At 45.7% G+C, this 17,583-nt stretch overlaps 1 protein-coding gene across 1 annotated transcript in view; it reads right to left on the reverse strand.

The window, feature by feature from the left end:
- Window positions 1-17,583, reverse strand: part of LOC105810673 (glycosyltransferase-like protein LARGE1) — a 287,436-nt gene that overhangs the window by 60,332 nt on the left and 209,521 nt on the right. Inside the window, exon 4 of the mRNA XM_012644703.1 lies at window positions 8,448-8,749. Within this exon, the coding sequence (XP_012500157.1) occupies window positions 8,448-8,749 (302 nt within the window). The remainder of the gene's footprint in view (window positions 1-8,447; window positions 8,750-17,583) is intronic.

The following is a 17,583-nucleotide window of genomic DNA, read 5'->3' on the forward strand; positions in this document are numbered from 1 at the left end:
TTAAAGCGTCTCCTGTCAGGGACACTGAGGGAATAAGAGGGGAAACCACTGAAGTGGGCATGATGTGTGCTGTGGAAAGACAGGCTCGGCCCACATTCTGAACTGCAGCTGCAGTCTTAGGGGTGGGGGCAGACAAGGCCTCCCAGAGGACAGAAGCTGCCAGGTGGCTGGGGAGAAGCACACATCTGGGAACAGAGAGGCAGCATGAGGGTCAGAGGCAGGGTGGGTAGCACAGAAAGCCCTCAGCAAGAGTGCACAGACCTGGTTTGAGCTGCAACCGCAGAGCTAAGCAGCTGTGTGACCTTGGAGGAGTCCCCTAATGTCCCTGGGCTTCAGTGGCCTCATCTGTGAAATGGAGATCAAAACAGCCTCCCCACTGGGCTGTGTGAGGATTAAACAAGCCAGTGCAAGAAAGTGCACCTAATGTATCGATGCTTGCTAATGTTTAACGAGTGGATAAACAGCACGGTGGGACCTTGCTCAACATCCTTCCGGATTAACTTTCTCATCTGTCGAATGGGGGCACAATCCTCAAGGAGTTGTGAGGACACCGAGAAAGTGGCTCTCAAACACCATCGTGCATCAGAGTCACCCAGGGGCTGGTTCAAACAGAGTCTGGGGCCCCCAGTTTCTGCTTCAGGAGGTTTGGAGCAAGGCCCGGGAAGAGCCTGGGCCCAGGTGCTGCCGCTGCAGGCCCAGGGAGACTCTCCGAGACCCACTGCTCTATCTAAAGCACTTTGAAGCATGTCTAGAGTACAAACTCAGCAGATGCTGGCTGTGATTATTTTGAGAGGTACGAGGGTGTTCAAAGAATCTATTTCCAATTCCTCTCAAGTAGAGAATGCTACTTCCCTTCACTTGGATAAGACAAGGAAAGGCCACATTCTTCTTCCAGCTACCCCCACACTCCCAAGGCCTCGGAATTCACTACTCTTCCAGGGGGAGCAGAAGGGCAAAGGGATGAGAATGGGTGCAGCCTTCGCCTGCACAGACAGCAACGCCCTGGAAATCAGGAGAGCTGGACAGTGGCCCCAGTTCTGCCCGCTGAGTGATCTGGGGCAAGTCATTTAAGCTCTCAGATCCTCAGCAACTGTCTCTGTAAAACGAGGGCTTTGCAATTTCTATGCACAGAGTTTTGCTAACATCCAAGGTTTTCCAGAATTCAAGATGAAGACAGTGAGACATAGAACAGTGAAGTGACTTGCTCAAGGTCCCAGGGCTCAGCCAGTCAGTGGCAAGTGAGGAGCTGAGTTCAGAGTCCTGCTGTTGAATGCATGGTCACCTGCCTCCATAAAACACATAGGTAACTACTAACATAAAAATATACATACTGCTAATGTGCCATCTAAAATCATCTTACAAACCTCCAGGTTTGCCACTTACTCTCCTGGGAAACCACTGACCTATGTTTGTCTGCTCTAAAGACTGAACCATGGACCCAAAGACAAAATTGTTTCAAGCCCTGCAGAAAGCAGACGTCGGTGTTCCTCCTGACGCTGGAAGCAGGGGCTCGAGGGGGAAGGGAGAGGCACAAGGGTCACAGGGCGTCATGTGAGAACAGGACGGACCAAACATCCAGGGGTGGCTCTGAGCACCTTCTCCACAGTCAAGGCCCAATAAATGGACAACGAATGAAGGAACCATCCAGAATTTTCCATCCTGCATATTCCTGGCCTGCCCAACTGAGGACTCAGAAATCCAAATTTTATACAGAAATACATTAAGGAGTGAGACTGATTTGGGGGTGGGTCAAGAGAATGCCCTTCTAGTGATGTTCTACTGCCTGTGGATACAGGCAGACCCACGTCTGGTGCAGGTTGGTTGTCTAAAAACAGCCCAATACTGATATGGCATGGTTGGCGTGCGTTACACCCCTACCTGTGGGGCCTCTGCAGGAGAGGCCTGATCTGAAAAGTCCACACGGTCATTCAACAAACGTTAGCTGAGCATCGTACTATGGCAAGCCAGATGACTCACTAAGCTTTCTTGCTTTTGGAATGTGCCTTCAATCTAGAACGCCCTGGCCCTTCGCCTCACCTACATCCAGCTCTTCCCCATGTTTCAAGACACAACTCCACCTCTCAGGACCTCAGTTTCCTCATCTATAAAGAAGGGATAATAAATGTGTCAACTCGTTGTTGGAAAGATGAACTGAGATGACTCATGTAAAGGGCTTAGAGCCCAGTGCTTTGTAAGTACTGTGTATGTACCAGTAGTCATCATTATTAATCAGAATAATTATTATTATAAAGAGTTTATAGTTAGCTGAAGGTTCTACATTTAAGGTCTGAGCCCTAAATTTCCTCAAGTCAGGCGTTAGGTTCTTTCCCTTTTCCCTCACTCCTCCCTCCACCTTCAAAGTAAGGTTGGAAATAGAATTTCCCCATCGCTGAAGGCACAGTTTTCAAAACTGCTCACTCCCCTCTGCTCTGTCAGATGCTGACACTGCCTTTCACCTCTCCCCATCCAAGAAGGCAGAAGACACAGGAAGGAGATGAGATACTACACTCATCACCTGGGCTGCAGTAGCAACTTTGTAACCACAGGCAAGACCCTTTATTTTTCTCTGCTTTAGTTTCATCTTCTTTAAAACAAGATGGTTGCATCTTTCTTTGTTGTTGTTCTCAATGGCACAATTTCTAAAATAAATTTTACAAGAGAGCACAACTTACAAAGCGGATTCAAGACAAGGCTACTTTGGGGCAAGCACAGACAGGAGGCTGCCAGAGATATGGCCCCTTGCCCTGGGCACAGTGTAGTATCTGGCCTCCAAGACTGTCCCCAAAGATCCCTGCCACCTGATTTTCATGCCCCGTGTAGCCTCCTCCTACATTGTATCAGGGTCAGACTGTATGATCAACAGAATTGAGCAGACATAACAGTATGTGACATCCAAGGTTAGGTTATAAAAGTCATTGTGGCTTTTGCTTTCCTCTCTGTTTAAATTGCTTACTCTGGGGATGGCTAGCTGCTATGTAAGGAGGACACTCACGCAGTCCTAAGGAACTGAGGCCTCCAGCCACGCCAGTGAACTACTTTCGAAGCAGAGCCTTCAGCCCCAGTCGAGCCTTCAGATGACTGCAGCCCTGGCAGACATGTTAACTGCAACCCCACTAAAGATTCCAAGCCACAATCCCCAAGCAAGCTACTCCCAGATTCCTGCTTTACAGAAATTGTATGAGATAACAAATGCTTGATGTTTTAAGCGGCTACATTTTGGAGGCCCAGAAGATATAGGTGAGAGGTATCAAGTTTTATAAACATACTGCCTCCAGCAAAATGCCAAACCCCCACTGAGCTAACAAATGCAGCTCTACTCTGGAAGGAAGTTTAAAACAATCCAACTTCTTTTAAAAGAACAGACAGATCCTTGCTTAGACCCACTGAGGAATGATTACTCTCATGGGGCTGCTATAGCTCCCGAGGTGAAAGATGACCCCCATGTCGTGACTGGTCACCCTGACACCCTCAGAGCTGAGGCACCTGCCAGGCACACAGTAAGGACTGGGGCTCAGCAGCTGATGAGAGAACAAGTCCCAGAAGCAAACTGCCTGGGTTTAAACCAAGCTCTGCCTCTTCCTGGCTGCAAGACCTTGAAATAATTACGTAACCTTTCCTAGCTGTAGTTTTCTAATCTGTCACATGAAGAAAGCATGTTGTGTGGATTACATGAGATATTAATATTTTCGTAAAGCCTTATCATGATGTCTGGTATACTGCAGGGGCTGGCTAAATCTTAACTTTCATTACTAATACATTACTACTGAGAAATGAAGCTCAAATGCAAGGAGCAGAAGGAAAGATAGATACTTTTTTAAGGAGGGTCTGACATCAGAGGGTACCATTCATCCACTGTGGCAGTTTTAAAGTACACCCACGGATTCCTTGACGTTACTCCCATTGAGAGATGGCTGTGTGCTACTTCAGAGCCGCCATGTTGCGAGGAAGCCCAAACTAGCCCACAGAGACCACAAGGAGAAGCCCTGAGTTGACAAAAAAAAGAGATGCAGGGCCATCACCCACCGCTCCAGCTCCAGCCACAAACATGCGCCAACTGTATGAGGGATCCCAAACCAGAAACCTTGAGCTAAGCCCTTTCCGAATCTCTGACTCACAGAAACCATGAGAGCTAATAAAATAATCGGTGCTGCTTAGACCATTAAGTGTGGGGTGATGTTAGGCAGCAGTGGAGAAGTGGAATATTCATTATAAGTACATGTGACACTCACAGAGAGTTAGCTCCCTGCGCCCTCACTGTCTCGTTTCATCCTCACAATCGCCCTGGGAAGAACCTATTATTATTCTCACTTTATAATGGTGAAATGGATGCCCCGAGGGTAACCGAATGATCCAAGGTCACATAACTGGTGAGTGGCAAAGCAAAGACGCCTGTTCAGGAATTCTGGCTCCAGTTCCAGTGGTTCTTTCCTGCTGTACCATAGCTGACTCTCAGAATAGACTCAAACCAGAAAGTCAAGAAAAACACTCATATCCAAACATGTGCACGAGTGAACATCGAAGAGGATCATTCTGTTCCAACCTCCAAGGCACACAGAAACCAGGCCTTCGCTGAAGCAGCACTGACCAGACAAAAGGAATAAGCAAAAATAAAACAGGCAATTACTTGAAAGCCACATAATCAGCAAATGGTTACGAAGGCGCAGGGACTGGCGAGGGACCGTTGTTTCTACCTCCAGGTATCTCAGCTGACAGCCTCCCCTCGGCGTCATTATGGAAGAGTTTTCAGAAATACCTGTCATACCCCAGAGAAGTTTCAGCGCAACCACAGATGGCGGCAGCATCCTTGGTTGCGTGGCACTGCACTCTGATGGGATGTCAAGATGAGCTTCTATAACCAAAAAGTGCCATGATAAAGGGAGCTTCCATTTTCACTCCGCTGACTAACATTTCTTGTTTGCCTCTACGGCTTTTTCTCTAAAATCCTTAAAGACACCAAGGGATGAGATAGAAGAAGTCTACTGCTCATGGGTATGAAGCCAGCACCGTACGGTAAATGTGCAGCCACAGTAGATCACTTTGAAATTAGATGGCAGCGGACCAAGACTTCCAAATGCATCTATGGAAGCTCAGAACAGACCAGGGGTTCGTCACAGAAGAATTCTACCAAAAATAACTTTTTAAGGGTCTAACAAGTAACATGATCAAGAAACACAGAGAAAGAGAATAAAAACAAATAAATAAAATCTAATTCTCAGGTGCAAGTCCAAACACTAGAAAGTAAGTTACTGTAAGAGCCAACAAGTTCAAGGTCTGAATTCCTATATTGCTATTTTATCTTTCAGAGAACACAGGGACAAAGAGAATTGCATCATTCATATGTGCTGTGCCTTAAAGCAATGGTTTCCAAATAGTCTGTCCTATCCCAGAATCACCTAGATAGGTTTTTTTTTTTTTTTTTTAAACAGCCATATTCTTGGGTCCTACTCCCAGAGATTGTCATTCAGCAGGTCTGGGGTGGGTCCCATGGATATGCATTTTTGATACATAATCCTAATGCACAACCAAGTTCAGGAACTACCCATGTGGCAGAGAATGTTTGCTGTGACTCTAAAATGTTACTGGAGAACATGGCTTCCTTGAATAAAATCTATCTTTTTCAGACTCCCCTCCAGCTAGGTGGCAGCCAAGTATAGCCCTGCAACTGAGTTTTGCCAATGGAATCTAAGAGGAACTGAGATGTGAAATTTCTAAGACGTGTTCTTAAAGGAAGGTACTACGCCCCGCCATAATGCTGCTTCTTTCCTGCCGGCTGGAATGTGGGTGACGTGGCTGAAGCTCTGATAGTCATACGGACCACGAGAAGACCTTGGAAATGTCAATCACGCAGGCTGGAGAGGAAGATAAAGGAATCCCACATCCCTGATGTTTATATTCCTACACAGATGGCCTCCCGACGTCTCAGACACAAAGAGAAGTAAGATGCAAATCTTGCTTAAACCACTGTTAGCTGGTATTTTTTGATTAACTTCCAGTGAAATCAAAGGCTCATACCATTAGCTACCTTAGAGTTTCCCTGAAGTTCTAATCGACATTGTCACCACGGAAAGAGTATGAGGCAGGCGATTTTAGTTGGTGATTTACAAATGAGGAAAATGAACACAGAAAAGTGACATTACTTGCTTAAAGCCGCGTAGCTATTAAACTAGGAACGGAGCCAGGATGCAGACTCACGACTCCCAGTTCAGAAGCCATGGTCTTTCGCCTACGCTATTTTGCGGGGGATTCGGGGCAGGAGCCCACTTTTGAAGTAAAATTCATCCCTACCAGAAAACTGAGCAGGGAGGGAAGCTGCTGGCTCATGAGGCTACGAGCAAGAAGAGGAAATCTCCCAGCAAACGCAACTCTTCTCTCCGTCTGTTATACTCTGCCCTTTTTCCCCTTTTCCTTTTCTATTTTTCACCTCCTTGATTCTTAGTTGGTTCTTCAGGTAGGCCTGAGTCATAGTAATGTAAATATTCTTGATAAAAAACACTTCCCGCACCCTGGGCCATCTCGCCTAGTTATGAGGGTGCCCATCCTAACTGATCCCCTCTGCACGACCACCATGGCCGTGACCTGCTAAAAGAGAACCCGCAAGAAATCAAACAAGCCTTCACTAAGGCAAGAACGGAAGTTCCCCAAATTAGGGACCTCCCCAGACTGGCCTAGACCGCGGGACTTTGTTAACATCACTGAGTGTCCATTTTCACAGACGTAAAATAGAGATATCAGGTAATACAAGCCACTGACTGTGGTTGTTAAAGATTAAAGGAGAGTGGGCATGGCATACAGTCGGGGCTGCATTTATCGTATCCTGACATTTGTATTTCATCATGTGCTTATTATCTCTTCCCCTACCTCCCTCTACAGGATATAAGAATCAGAAGAAAGGGAATTTTGTCTGTTTTTCTTCACTGCTGTTTCTCAACACATAGAACAGCATGAGACGTATAACACGGGCACAGTAAATGTCCGTGAAATGAATGGGTAAACAAATGAGGACGGTGAAGCAGAACCACTTTTCCCCAGCCAGGCTCTCTGGGCTTAGCTGAAACACCAACTCGCTACGTTCTGAATTCTTTCCTGCTAAGACGACACGTTTGTTTCATGTTTTTACTATTCACATGAGATAATCCTCCTTGGATATCCTCTATCCGTCTTTCCGCGCTTCTCCACCAATCCGTACCTCCACCAGGCTTGAGAAACCCCGAGAAACCCTGCCATCCTCAGGGGCTCTCCTGTCGGTTCACCTGGAGTCTCCTCCCTCACCACGGAGCTTCCAAAGGCCTTAGTCTCCATCATTGGGGGAGCCCACCATTCCTCAGTGACATGCTAGATAGTGTCACCAATATCACTAACAATCCCAATCACACGAACAGCGTATTACAGTTTGCAGTGTTCTCTCTTCGGGGAGTTTGAAGTCTGACATTCTTTATTCCAGGAAATGGAAAAAAGAAACAGCAGGTAATATCTGTATTTAACTAAAAATAATAAAAAATTACCCATAATTTTGAAAATGCACTATGTACCAGGCACTGCTCATGGGTTCCTATAGCCATCCCATTTATTATAATTCTTACAAATACTCCATGAAGCAGGTATTATTTTCTGAAGTTTACTGATGAGACATCTGAATTTCAGGGAGGTTGGGTAACTTGCTCGAGTGCTCACAGCAGAAAGCACCCACCCAGGCTGGGATACAAACCCAGGCTTGTCTGTGTCTCAAAGGCCTTGCTCTTCACAGACATGCTCTAATTTCCCGCCCACTGCAAGAACTGGAAGCAGTGGGAAATGAGCGTGAGAGTTTGTGTGCGTGTTCAGGGCACCATAAGCATGGATGCAGGAATGTGAGGGTGGCAGGGGCAATAGAGGAGAATTGGTAAGTGCTCCAAATTTCCAGAGTTGCTACAAAAGAAAGCCATACTCTAAAAGGGGCAGGGGGAATGATATTCAAAGCCAGGAAAGTTCCAAATACTGCTTCAAATAAGCAACAAGTCTCCGATTCAGAATTGCAGAAGCTATTCATATGGTCAAGTGACAATGAGGCCCAAGGGAAATGCCCAACAGGGCCACAACTCCAGGTATACCATTCACACTATAGTCCAAGTAACAGGGCCCCTTCAGGATGACAATAGGTGTAGGAACCCTAAGCCTGTCACAATGAACCACTAAGAAACAAGGGGTAGGTTCCATCAATTAGCTCCGCTTAATATCTCTGTGGATTAGGCGTTCTTATTCCCATTTTTCAGGTGGGAAAACCGAGGCTCAGAGAAGCTAAACGACTGCCATTCAGCAAAGGCAGGGAGGAAGCCAGATTCACACCCAGGCCGGAGTCAAGAAGCCCAGCTCTTTCCATGCCCCCAGCTATGCTTTCAGGAGACATGTGCAAGGGCTGGGAGGATCGGGACATTGGAGGGCGGCCTCCCTGGGCTGCAGGCGCCCTTTACCTCGCACTTCTCCACGACCGGCTGCTGCCCACACTCAGAGCTGTTGCCTGCCACGATGCCAGCCCGGAGGTTCTCGCTGTCCCCAGTTCCCTCCTCCATGGAGTAGGTCTTGGAGTGGTTGCCACGGCGATGGGCCGGGGCTCGGCCCTGGGCCAGGCTGAGCTGCCTGCGGAGGGCCCGGTTCTCCTCCTCCACCTCTCGCATGCGCAGCTCCAGGCTCTCGCGCTCCCGCTGGCTGGAGGCCGTGTACCTGGGGCTGTGCGCCTGGGACTCCAGCGGAGACAGAGACACCGGCTTTCCATCTGAGGGTGTGAAAGACCAGGGAAGAGTTAGCCGGAGTGAACTGTGCCCCCAGCCCCTCCACGCACCCCAGACACCCATTATTATAGAGCAAGGCTCCTTGCACAGTCCCATTTTTAAGGGAAAGCAGATGGAAAGTGAGTTACGAATCAATGCGTCCAGATTGAACTGGGAACAAAGTTGAGAACAGAATGACTTATATGGTGATAAAAACTAATATGCTTCTTAGAGAAGACAATCATAATAAAATTGCTCCTACTTAAACACACTGTCTTCCTCTCCCTGCTTGGCATGTTTCTAGGTAGACAAGATTCTTAACAATAAAGCATTACGAAAACGAAGGAGAGGAAGGAGAGAGAAAAAGGGAGGGGGGAAGAAGTACACAGGAGTGGAGGAGAGCAAAAGAAAAAGAGAAGGAATAAAAAGAAAGTAAACAATAATAACTAAGTTTATTGAGCTCTTCCTGTGTGAACTCCTACACATCCTTCAAAACCCTGTTTTGAAAGCATCACCTTGCAGGGGAAACCTTCCTCTATTTGCCAGCAACATATCCTTCAGCATATTACAACAGTAATTTGTACATAGTGCTGTGAAAACACGTATATGTCATAGTGTATTTAGTAAATTGTTTTACTAAATGTTTTCTATGAAGATTGGGAGTTCAATGAGGGCAAAAGGTGGGTTACTTGTCTTTGTGGTAACAAATCACAATATCTGATAAATGGTGGAAGGGTGGATACATGTATTAATGCCAACAATAAATAATGAAGACCAACAAGGAAGAAGAAAGTAGGAGTTTTTTTTCTCAGGGTTTTCCCAAAAAAACTTTTCCCATTAAACTGAGAGCAAGCAACACTCCATGTAACGATCTCACAACCCTGCAGTAAACACTGAGGCGTGGAGAGGATAAGCGGGTCTCTCAAAGTCATATAACCAGAACGGTGGTGCCAGAATTTATGCCCACCCATTCTCTTAAGCCTGAGACTGTGCAATCTCGACTGAAATAAACTTCCATAATAGGCTATTCGGAGAGCCAATGATTTAAAAAAATTATTAATGTAAAAACCCCAACTCTCAAGGATAGTTAGCATATTGCCTTGTACACAGTCGGTGCTCAACGTATGCTTACTGCTGAAGAACCCCAGTGACACAAGACATACCCAAAACTGTCACTTCATTTTATTCCTGCTCTGCAGAAATCCTAGGTTCCAGCTACACTTGCAGCTGCCTCAGGGGCTACCAAGCAAAAAAATCACATCTCTAGAAAATCATCCTTTCTCAGCCGCCTGCCAAAAAAACAAAATCACTCCTCTTTTTTTCCATACATCGAGCTTTCCTCCTTCCTGCCCAAACCCCACTGAGCTTCCAAACTGTCCCAGAGAGTCTCTGTGACTCACAAAGAATGTGATGAATGACACCCTGCACATCTCACCTGTGCTCTCCCCGCTGTGTCGGTCTCTGCCCAGGGCTTTTTGATGTACCTTTGGGCCTTAACAAATATGACTCCTTTTTCCCCCTCTTAATCACCTCAGGGTTAAACACCTAAGCTCCTGGTCCTCTCCTATCAATGCAACGAATACGACCCACTGAATTCCACTGCTGGGGACCACAAATCAAACGCTGGGGCAGAGTCTGTCGGGGACGTAAAATCACAGGTTGATTAGGGTTGCATTGTCACCAAGCCGGCCAATTACAAACGCCAGCCCAAGCTTTTGAAACCCGTCTCCCTGTTGGTAAAACCAAATTAGTCCCACTGAGAATGAAAAAGAATAGGCAGCTAATAGCGATTGTGTTTTCTCAACTAACATCCACCCTTCAAGCAGGGCTGGGCGAAGACGAACATCAGCTTCCTTCAGGGGAGAGAGTTAGACTCTGCGCAGTGCCTCTCGTGGACGTGCATCATGCTAGGTCGCTCACGCTGATGACGCCTTACACTGTCAGCACAGCGCAAGAAGGTGCAACAGGTATCCCCGTTACAGATGCAGAAACTGAGACTCAAAGTTTAGGCCACATTCCGATTGTGTCGCAGCCTGACTGTGAACAAGGTCTCTGCAACTTCGAACTCAGCCATGCTCCTGTATTTATGTGTTCGGTTAGAGGGAAAGATGCTTTGGGGCTTGAGGGGCTCTTCTTTCTCAGGAAAAGATTTTGGAGCATTTAGGCAGGAAGCCAGGAAGCTGTGGAAACCCACCAGGGTCCCAGGGTCCCTAGAAAATTCACACCTAACAGGAACGATGAGTTTGTTCTTTGGAGGCGTTACGTCACTGCTCTGAGCTTCAGTTTTCTATTTTGTGAAATGGGAACACACAAGTTAACCTAGTGAAAGTGATGGGTGGTTTAAGTAAGATACCAAAATAACAGCACAGTGCCTCTTACTGGGAGGCACTTGGTGTACATGAGATGCTGTAACCCCTGCCCAATGGGGGCAGGTGATATCATGGGTAAGATGAGTTGATGTGTAATTTAAGGTGTGAAAAGCTATGAACTCTCTCAACACAGGGATGTTCTGTACGTAACGTGGGAGCAAACAGCCAACGAACCTTGGCTTCCTTTGATATAGACTTTGATATGTGGCATCTCTGACCTTTTCTCCTTTGGCCTTAGCCAGGTCAAGGTTAATCCCCAAGCAGGAGGCGCAGGCAGGCAGGTAGACTTCACCACGGGCCTGGCCAGGTCACCTAGCTCCTCTACTGAAAGCCCCACATATTCCACATTTATGTAAATTACATTTTTATATAAATTATAAGACATTATATCCTGATGGGAAATGCCGTCAACATCCTGTGCCCATCTCTGCCCTGCTTTAGAGCCCAAATGGTTTCTAACAAACTTAGCTCTCGTTGACTTGCAGGTGTTTTCCACTTCAAAAAACTCTACAGACCTGTCACCGATGAAGACACACAGAATAGCAAATGTCAGGCCTGGACGAGAGGAACCAGCATTGAGAAAGGCAACGTTTACGCTGTGCCCAGGGCCCAGCGTGGAGGAAGTGCTCAATAAATGGCAGAATGACAATTTCTCGTTTGTTTGCTTTAAAGGTACTTTGTCTTGAGCCAGCCCCTTCCTTTTCTCAGTTTCCCATTCTGGAAGCGGGGGCACTGCAGATGTGTTGAGAAGCCCCCTCGGCTCTAAGTCTCCACGGCCTGGTGGTCCAGATGGTCCCAGGTTGCTTGATCAGAAGTGAATACCAGCAGTCCTCGCTGCTTGGCCATGTTCGTGGCTCATTATTGTTTCAGTCACCTTCACTGTTGCTTTCGTTTCTGGACTATTCATTTCTCTGTCTCCTGACCTCTTGTTCAGGCTTCTTCCGACCCTCCAGGAGTAGAGGGTGGACAGAGAATGGCCAGCCCCCTTAGGTATGGTCTGTGCTCCCTGCTGCGCCTTATGGGCTACGGTCACCCCCAGGAACGCTGCTCAAGCTGTGTGCATAGGCCATCACCATAAGGCCCAACACGTTGGATTTTGTAGCCTATGTAGACAACTGTGTCCACACTGGGATTTCTCAAACTACTGTGGTGAAGAACCAGTTTTCCTCCCTTAATCCATCCTGGACAAGAAGTTGGCCCCATTGCACATGGGTAGTATAGAGCTCGCCCCACATGCAACTCATCACTTGGATTCAACAAATTGGTCTACACCCTGTTCATCAGGACAAGTCTACTAATCACACACTGTTGATGCCACAAAGTCCAAATGCTCTAGAAGTTTCTAAATGTCTACTCTCAAGTTCCACATAGATTTTGTTGTAGACCAGTAATGGTTTAGGGACTGTGATGGTTAATTTTATGTGTCAACTTGACTGGGCCATGGGGTATCCAGATTTATGCTCAAACGTTATTCTGGGTGTTTTTGTGAAGGTGATTTTGGATGAGACTAACATTTAAATTGGTAGCCTGAATAAAGCAGATATCCTTCCCCAATGTAGTTGGGCATCACCCAATCAGGTGAAGGCCTGAACAGAACAAAAAGGCTATCTGGCCCCTGAATGAGAGAAAATCCCTCCTCCCTGACTGCCTTTGAACTGGGACATCATCTTTTTCCTGCCTTCAGACTGGAACTGAATTGTCAGCTCTTCCTGGGTCTCAAGCCTGCTGGCATTTGGAATGAAACTACACCACTGGCTGGCTCTCCTGGTTCTTGGGCCTTCGGACTTAGACTGGAACTACATGTTCACTCTCCTGGGTACCCAGCTCACCCTGCAGATCTTGGGACCTGTCAGCCTCCATAACCATGAAAGCCAATTCCTTAAAATACACCTAGGTGTACACACAGACACGCATGCACACACCACTGGTTCTGTTTCTCTGGATAACCCTAATACAGGGATCTGGTCTGCAGGTCACACTTTGCGTGGCACTGTCCAGCACCCAATCTCTATCCCCAGGGCCTGGCACACTTCCAATATCTAATAAGCATTTGAAGGGAATGAAAAGAAGGACTTACATCTATATCTTAAAAAACAGGGGTGGGGGCATAAAAAATGTGTGGCACATCTTAAACTACCAGCTATTTAAAAAGAGACCTCATTTTAATATTAAATGCCAGGGGAGGATGCAGAGATAACCAAGAAAAGCAAACAGATAAGCAGAGTACTTAGAGCACGGGATTCTGCATAAGACAGAGATGAGTTGGAGTCATGTTTCTTCCACTTTGTAATAAACAACCTTCAGCAAAGTACTTAGCTTTTCTGTGACTCATTGTCTCCATATACAAAATGGGGACATGGGCATGGGGGTATGTGTGTATGTGTATGTGTATGTGTACATGTGCATGTATGCATGTGTGTATGCGTATGTGTACGTGTGTGTGGACACGTGTGTGTGTATACATATTACCTAGCATCAGGCCTAACCAGAATAAATACTCAAATTTTCCTTTTCTTCTCCTAGCCCCTACCTACTAGACCGGGAGGCGGGATATGTGTAGGCAACAGGGGATAGGACCCTTCCTTTATAAGCCCCTTTAACTTTGCTTCTCTACTACCTTTCCTTCCAGGTTTCTATTTTTTATACATATGCACAGTCTATTTATACACAGACTACATCTTTCTATCACGTAACATGTATATGTGTTGATCTGCAGTTCAGCCCACTTTGAGTTTAAAATGTCAAACAAGACATTATTCAAAACCTTAGCTGACAACATCTTCCTCCGCCCTCCAAAACTTCTCAACAAACATGAATTTATCATCGAATTTGAATCTCTGAATCCACTCAAGATGAATGTTCTGAATTAAGAATCAAAACATCTAAGATTCAGAACAAAGAAGGTAAATTGAAAATCAACCTCCACGCAGCGCAGTGACAGAGATGAGGGACTCGCCATCCAAAACGTCCCAAGCGATGATCTCAATCAATTTGCGTGTGGGCTGCACACGCAGCCGGGTCTCTCCGGATCTCTCCAGGGTGCTGGCGCTTAGCACTGCGTGCTCCACAAACGGAACTGCGGGGGCCTCCCGTGAAGGGGTTCAGGCCATCCAGGGGTGACAGACCCAGCTCTCTCTAGTCTAGGAAACCAGGATCTTGCACTCATCACCAGATTTCAGGAAAGCTGTCCTCCTGCATCAGTCTGCCCGTGATAAAGACATTACATCTCTAACCTTTATACGGCAAAATCTCCCTACGTACAATCTGTCGCCAAGGCCTGCCAATTCTTCCTTCCTGATGTTTGAAGCACTTGCTCTTCTCATTTTATTTCAAACATCTCATCCCGAGCCAAGGCTTTTCATCTTATCCTAAAAAAGGGGTCATCAAACTTTTCCTGTAAACACCCGGAGAGTAAATTAGGTTTTACTTTGCAGGCTCTGCCATTTCTGCAGCACTTATAGCATAAAAGCAGCCACAGAAAGAAATACGTAACAAATGGATGCGGCTGTGCTCCTGTAAAACTTTATTTACAAAAACAAGTGGTGGGCCAGATTTGGCATAGTTTGGGGCCATTGTTTATGGACTCTTGTCCTAAAACATCACACTAGTCTCCTTGGTTAGTCGCCCCCCACCCCCACCTCTCGCTGTTCCTGTCTCCCAGGTGCCGTGGATAATGTTCTTCAATCCTATTTCCACCACCGTGTAGTCTGACACTTCACAGGAACAACCCCATCTACTTCAAGGTCATCTATCAAATTCACCAAACACTTGATCAGCTCCTCCTGGGTACATGTCCTTGGAAGCTGTGTGTGTGTCATCTCATCCTAATTTATGCAACACTGTAATGAAGTGGGTGTTGTCACTACTCCTATTTGACTAATGAAAAAAAATGAGAAATAGACACATTATTTAACTTGTTCAATGTCATCCCAGCAGCAAAAGGAGGGAGGAGAGTCTTGAACCCAGTCTCATCAGCTCCAGATCAGTGGTTCTTTCTGCACCAAACCAAGTCCAATCTAACTGGTGGTGGTGGTGGTGGTGGTGATTGTTCCTGCATCATCCCCTGGTCCCTTAGGCCTGTGGTTCTCAATCCTGGCTGCCATTGCAATCACTTGGGAAACTTAAATATTGATGTGCACAAGCCCCAGCCTGGATGAATTAGTTCAGTATCTCTGCAGGTGGGGGTCTAGTTATCAGCATTTTTTAAAGCAGCCACTCCCAAGGGATTCTCATGTATAGTCAAAGTGGAGAAATTCTAGTTTAGGCATCTCCCCAGATTCTCTGGCTTAGATGCAAAGGAGGTCTTAGCATTGCCATATTTTATTACAGTATTGCTCTGACCTGGGGCCCCAGTTCCCCTGCCCAAGCCTCTACTGCACTCTGAGAGCAGGTCCTACCACGCAACCCAAACTCAGGACCTTACTGACTTCCTGGCATTCTACCTCCTCCAAGTGTAGAGCCTGTTTTGCACCCCTCAATCTCCCTCTTTCCTGGATAATGGTCCCTTTCATCCAGCTCCCCGACTACCCAGCTGCCTGACTGCCCAGCTTCCCTGGCTCTGGACTCCCTTCTCTTGACCAATAATAATAGGTCATTTCATTCCAATGAAGTTTCCAATTTCTCATCTTCCACATGAGGCTATGTTCATTAAGTATTTTGTAACTTTTTTTAGACAATGCCCTCCTTTTAATTAACATAAAAATTTCACATCCTTATTCAATGCTATTTGAAATTTCAAAATAAATTAACTATTTGCAAAGTCATTTCAGAAAAACTTAAGAAAACTCAGTTTGATCTTAAAAGTCTCACATTATTATTTTCTTTTTAATTTTGATCCCTGGATGTCCACATGAGAGCTGAGTCTGCCAAAGGGTCACTAGCTTTTCCATTCTAGGCAGTTTACAAATCTGAGCAAGACACAGGTCCAGGTTGAGCCACTGTCTTAAGTTCCAAAAGTGTGGAATCAGATTTGCTGTGGGAAGGAAAATGGCAATAATAATATGCAAAGGCTACTCATTTGTGATGAGGTAAACAGGGAATGTTTTACCCAAAAATTTCCTAAAGTGATTTTTCTGGAAGTTATCTTTGGCAACCAAAGCAAACTCGAGTTCCAGCAAAGGCCTTGGAGACAGATCTTCTAACAAAGATGGAACAGTAGGAAAAGAGTTCCTCACAAGCTTCTAAAAAGAATTTTCAACCGCATGCCAGGGAAAGGAGCCTGGATTCTTTCGCCATAATAGGCTGAATGAGATCTGACTTTTGTCTTCCATAAAATTATTTTCAAGAACCTTGTCTTAAAGAGCTTCATTAAGTCCAGAAAATAAAGACATTTTTTAGCACTAATTTGCTGTACCCATAGCTAGGTTTAGGCTATAAATGCTTGAAGTGTGTCCTAATGAGCAACGGTGTCAGTTTTTGTCACTTGAAACTTCAGATTCGATGATTTCAAAGCTTCAAATATTTTTTGCCAAATACCTTAAGTTCTGAAAGTTTGAGGTGGTTGGTCTTTGAACGACTGCTCTCGTGGCGGGGCCACTGCGTCTTTCTGCTTCCACATCTGGCCAATTATTTTTCTTTTTGATGTCTAAGGAGTCTAAGTATGGACAGAAGGGCTTTGTTACTAGCAGTCAAATAGTCACCAGACAAGACAAAGGAAAATATACTTAGTGCTCTATTTCCCATAAAATTCAATGACTGGACAGCAGAGCCAAGGTCTTCTCTTATGTCACCAGGTGGTTTAGAAGACAGCCGTTGGAGGGTAATGATAAAAGTGCACGCTGGAAAACATGAGTAGATATTCGCCCCCAATCCTGAGGATCCACCCCTGTGTGAGAGCACCACCAAGGCACATTCCAGCCGTCTTTGATCAGCCTCAGTCCCCACTTAGCCCGTTAACTTCAATCACTTTCCACACAGCCTCCAAGACCCACCAGCTTTAGCGGGGTCTTCAGTGGTTGAGTTTGAGAAATCAGCTTTCCTCCTTCCTCAGCTTCTTGGGCCCCGTTTCAAACATATGCAACAGCTGGACACACTCTCCTCTGTCGGTAGATTCACCAAAACTGAAAGTTAAACACGCACCATGATTTTATCCTTTGCAAAGTATAAACTGGGTCACCACCGATGTGGCTCTTGACGATAGATGCAGAAATATTGTAGAATTTCTTAATTCTCTTTAGCAGCACTCAAGATGAAACATTTCATAAGTGCTTCTCCACTGATCTAATTGTTTAAATCTCTGCAATAAATGTGTTATTTTATATGAAATATTCATATCCCTTATAAAATCCCATTAATACGTTCCAAGAGTGACGGATCACATGTGTGGAGGAGAATCACACTTTAGGGAAAAAATTTTTAATGAGGTTTGATTATTTTGGTAGCTAAAATCTTGTTCACATCAAGGGAACCACAGGAGATGATTCTTTAGCAAAGGTTTTACATTTTATTTTACATTCATCACACTAAGTATG

The sequence above is a fragment of the Propithecus coquereli genome, unplaced genomic scaffold (genome assembly GCF_000956105.1).
Source record: "Propithecus coquereli isolate 6110/MARCELLA unplaced genomic scaffold, Pcoq_1.0 Scaffold218, whole genome shotgun sequence".
NCBI lineage: Eukaryota > Metazoa > Chordata > Mammalia > Primates > Indriidae > Propithecus > Propithecus coquereli.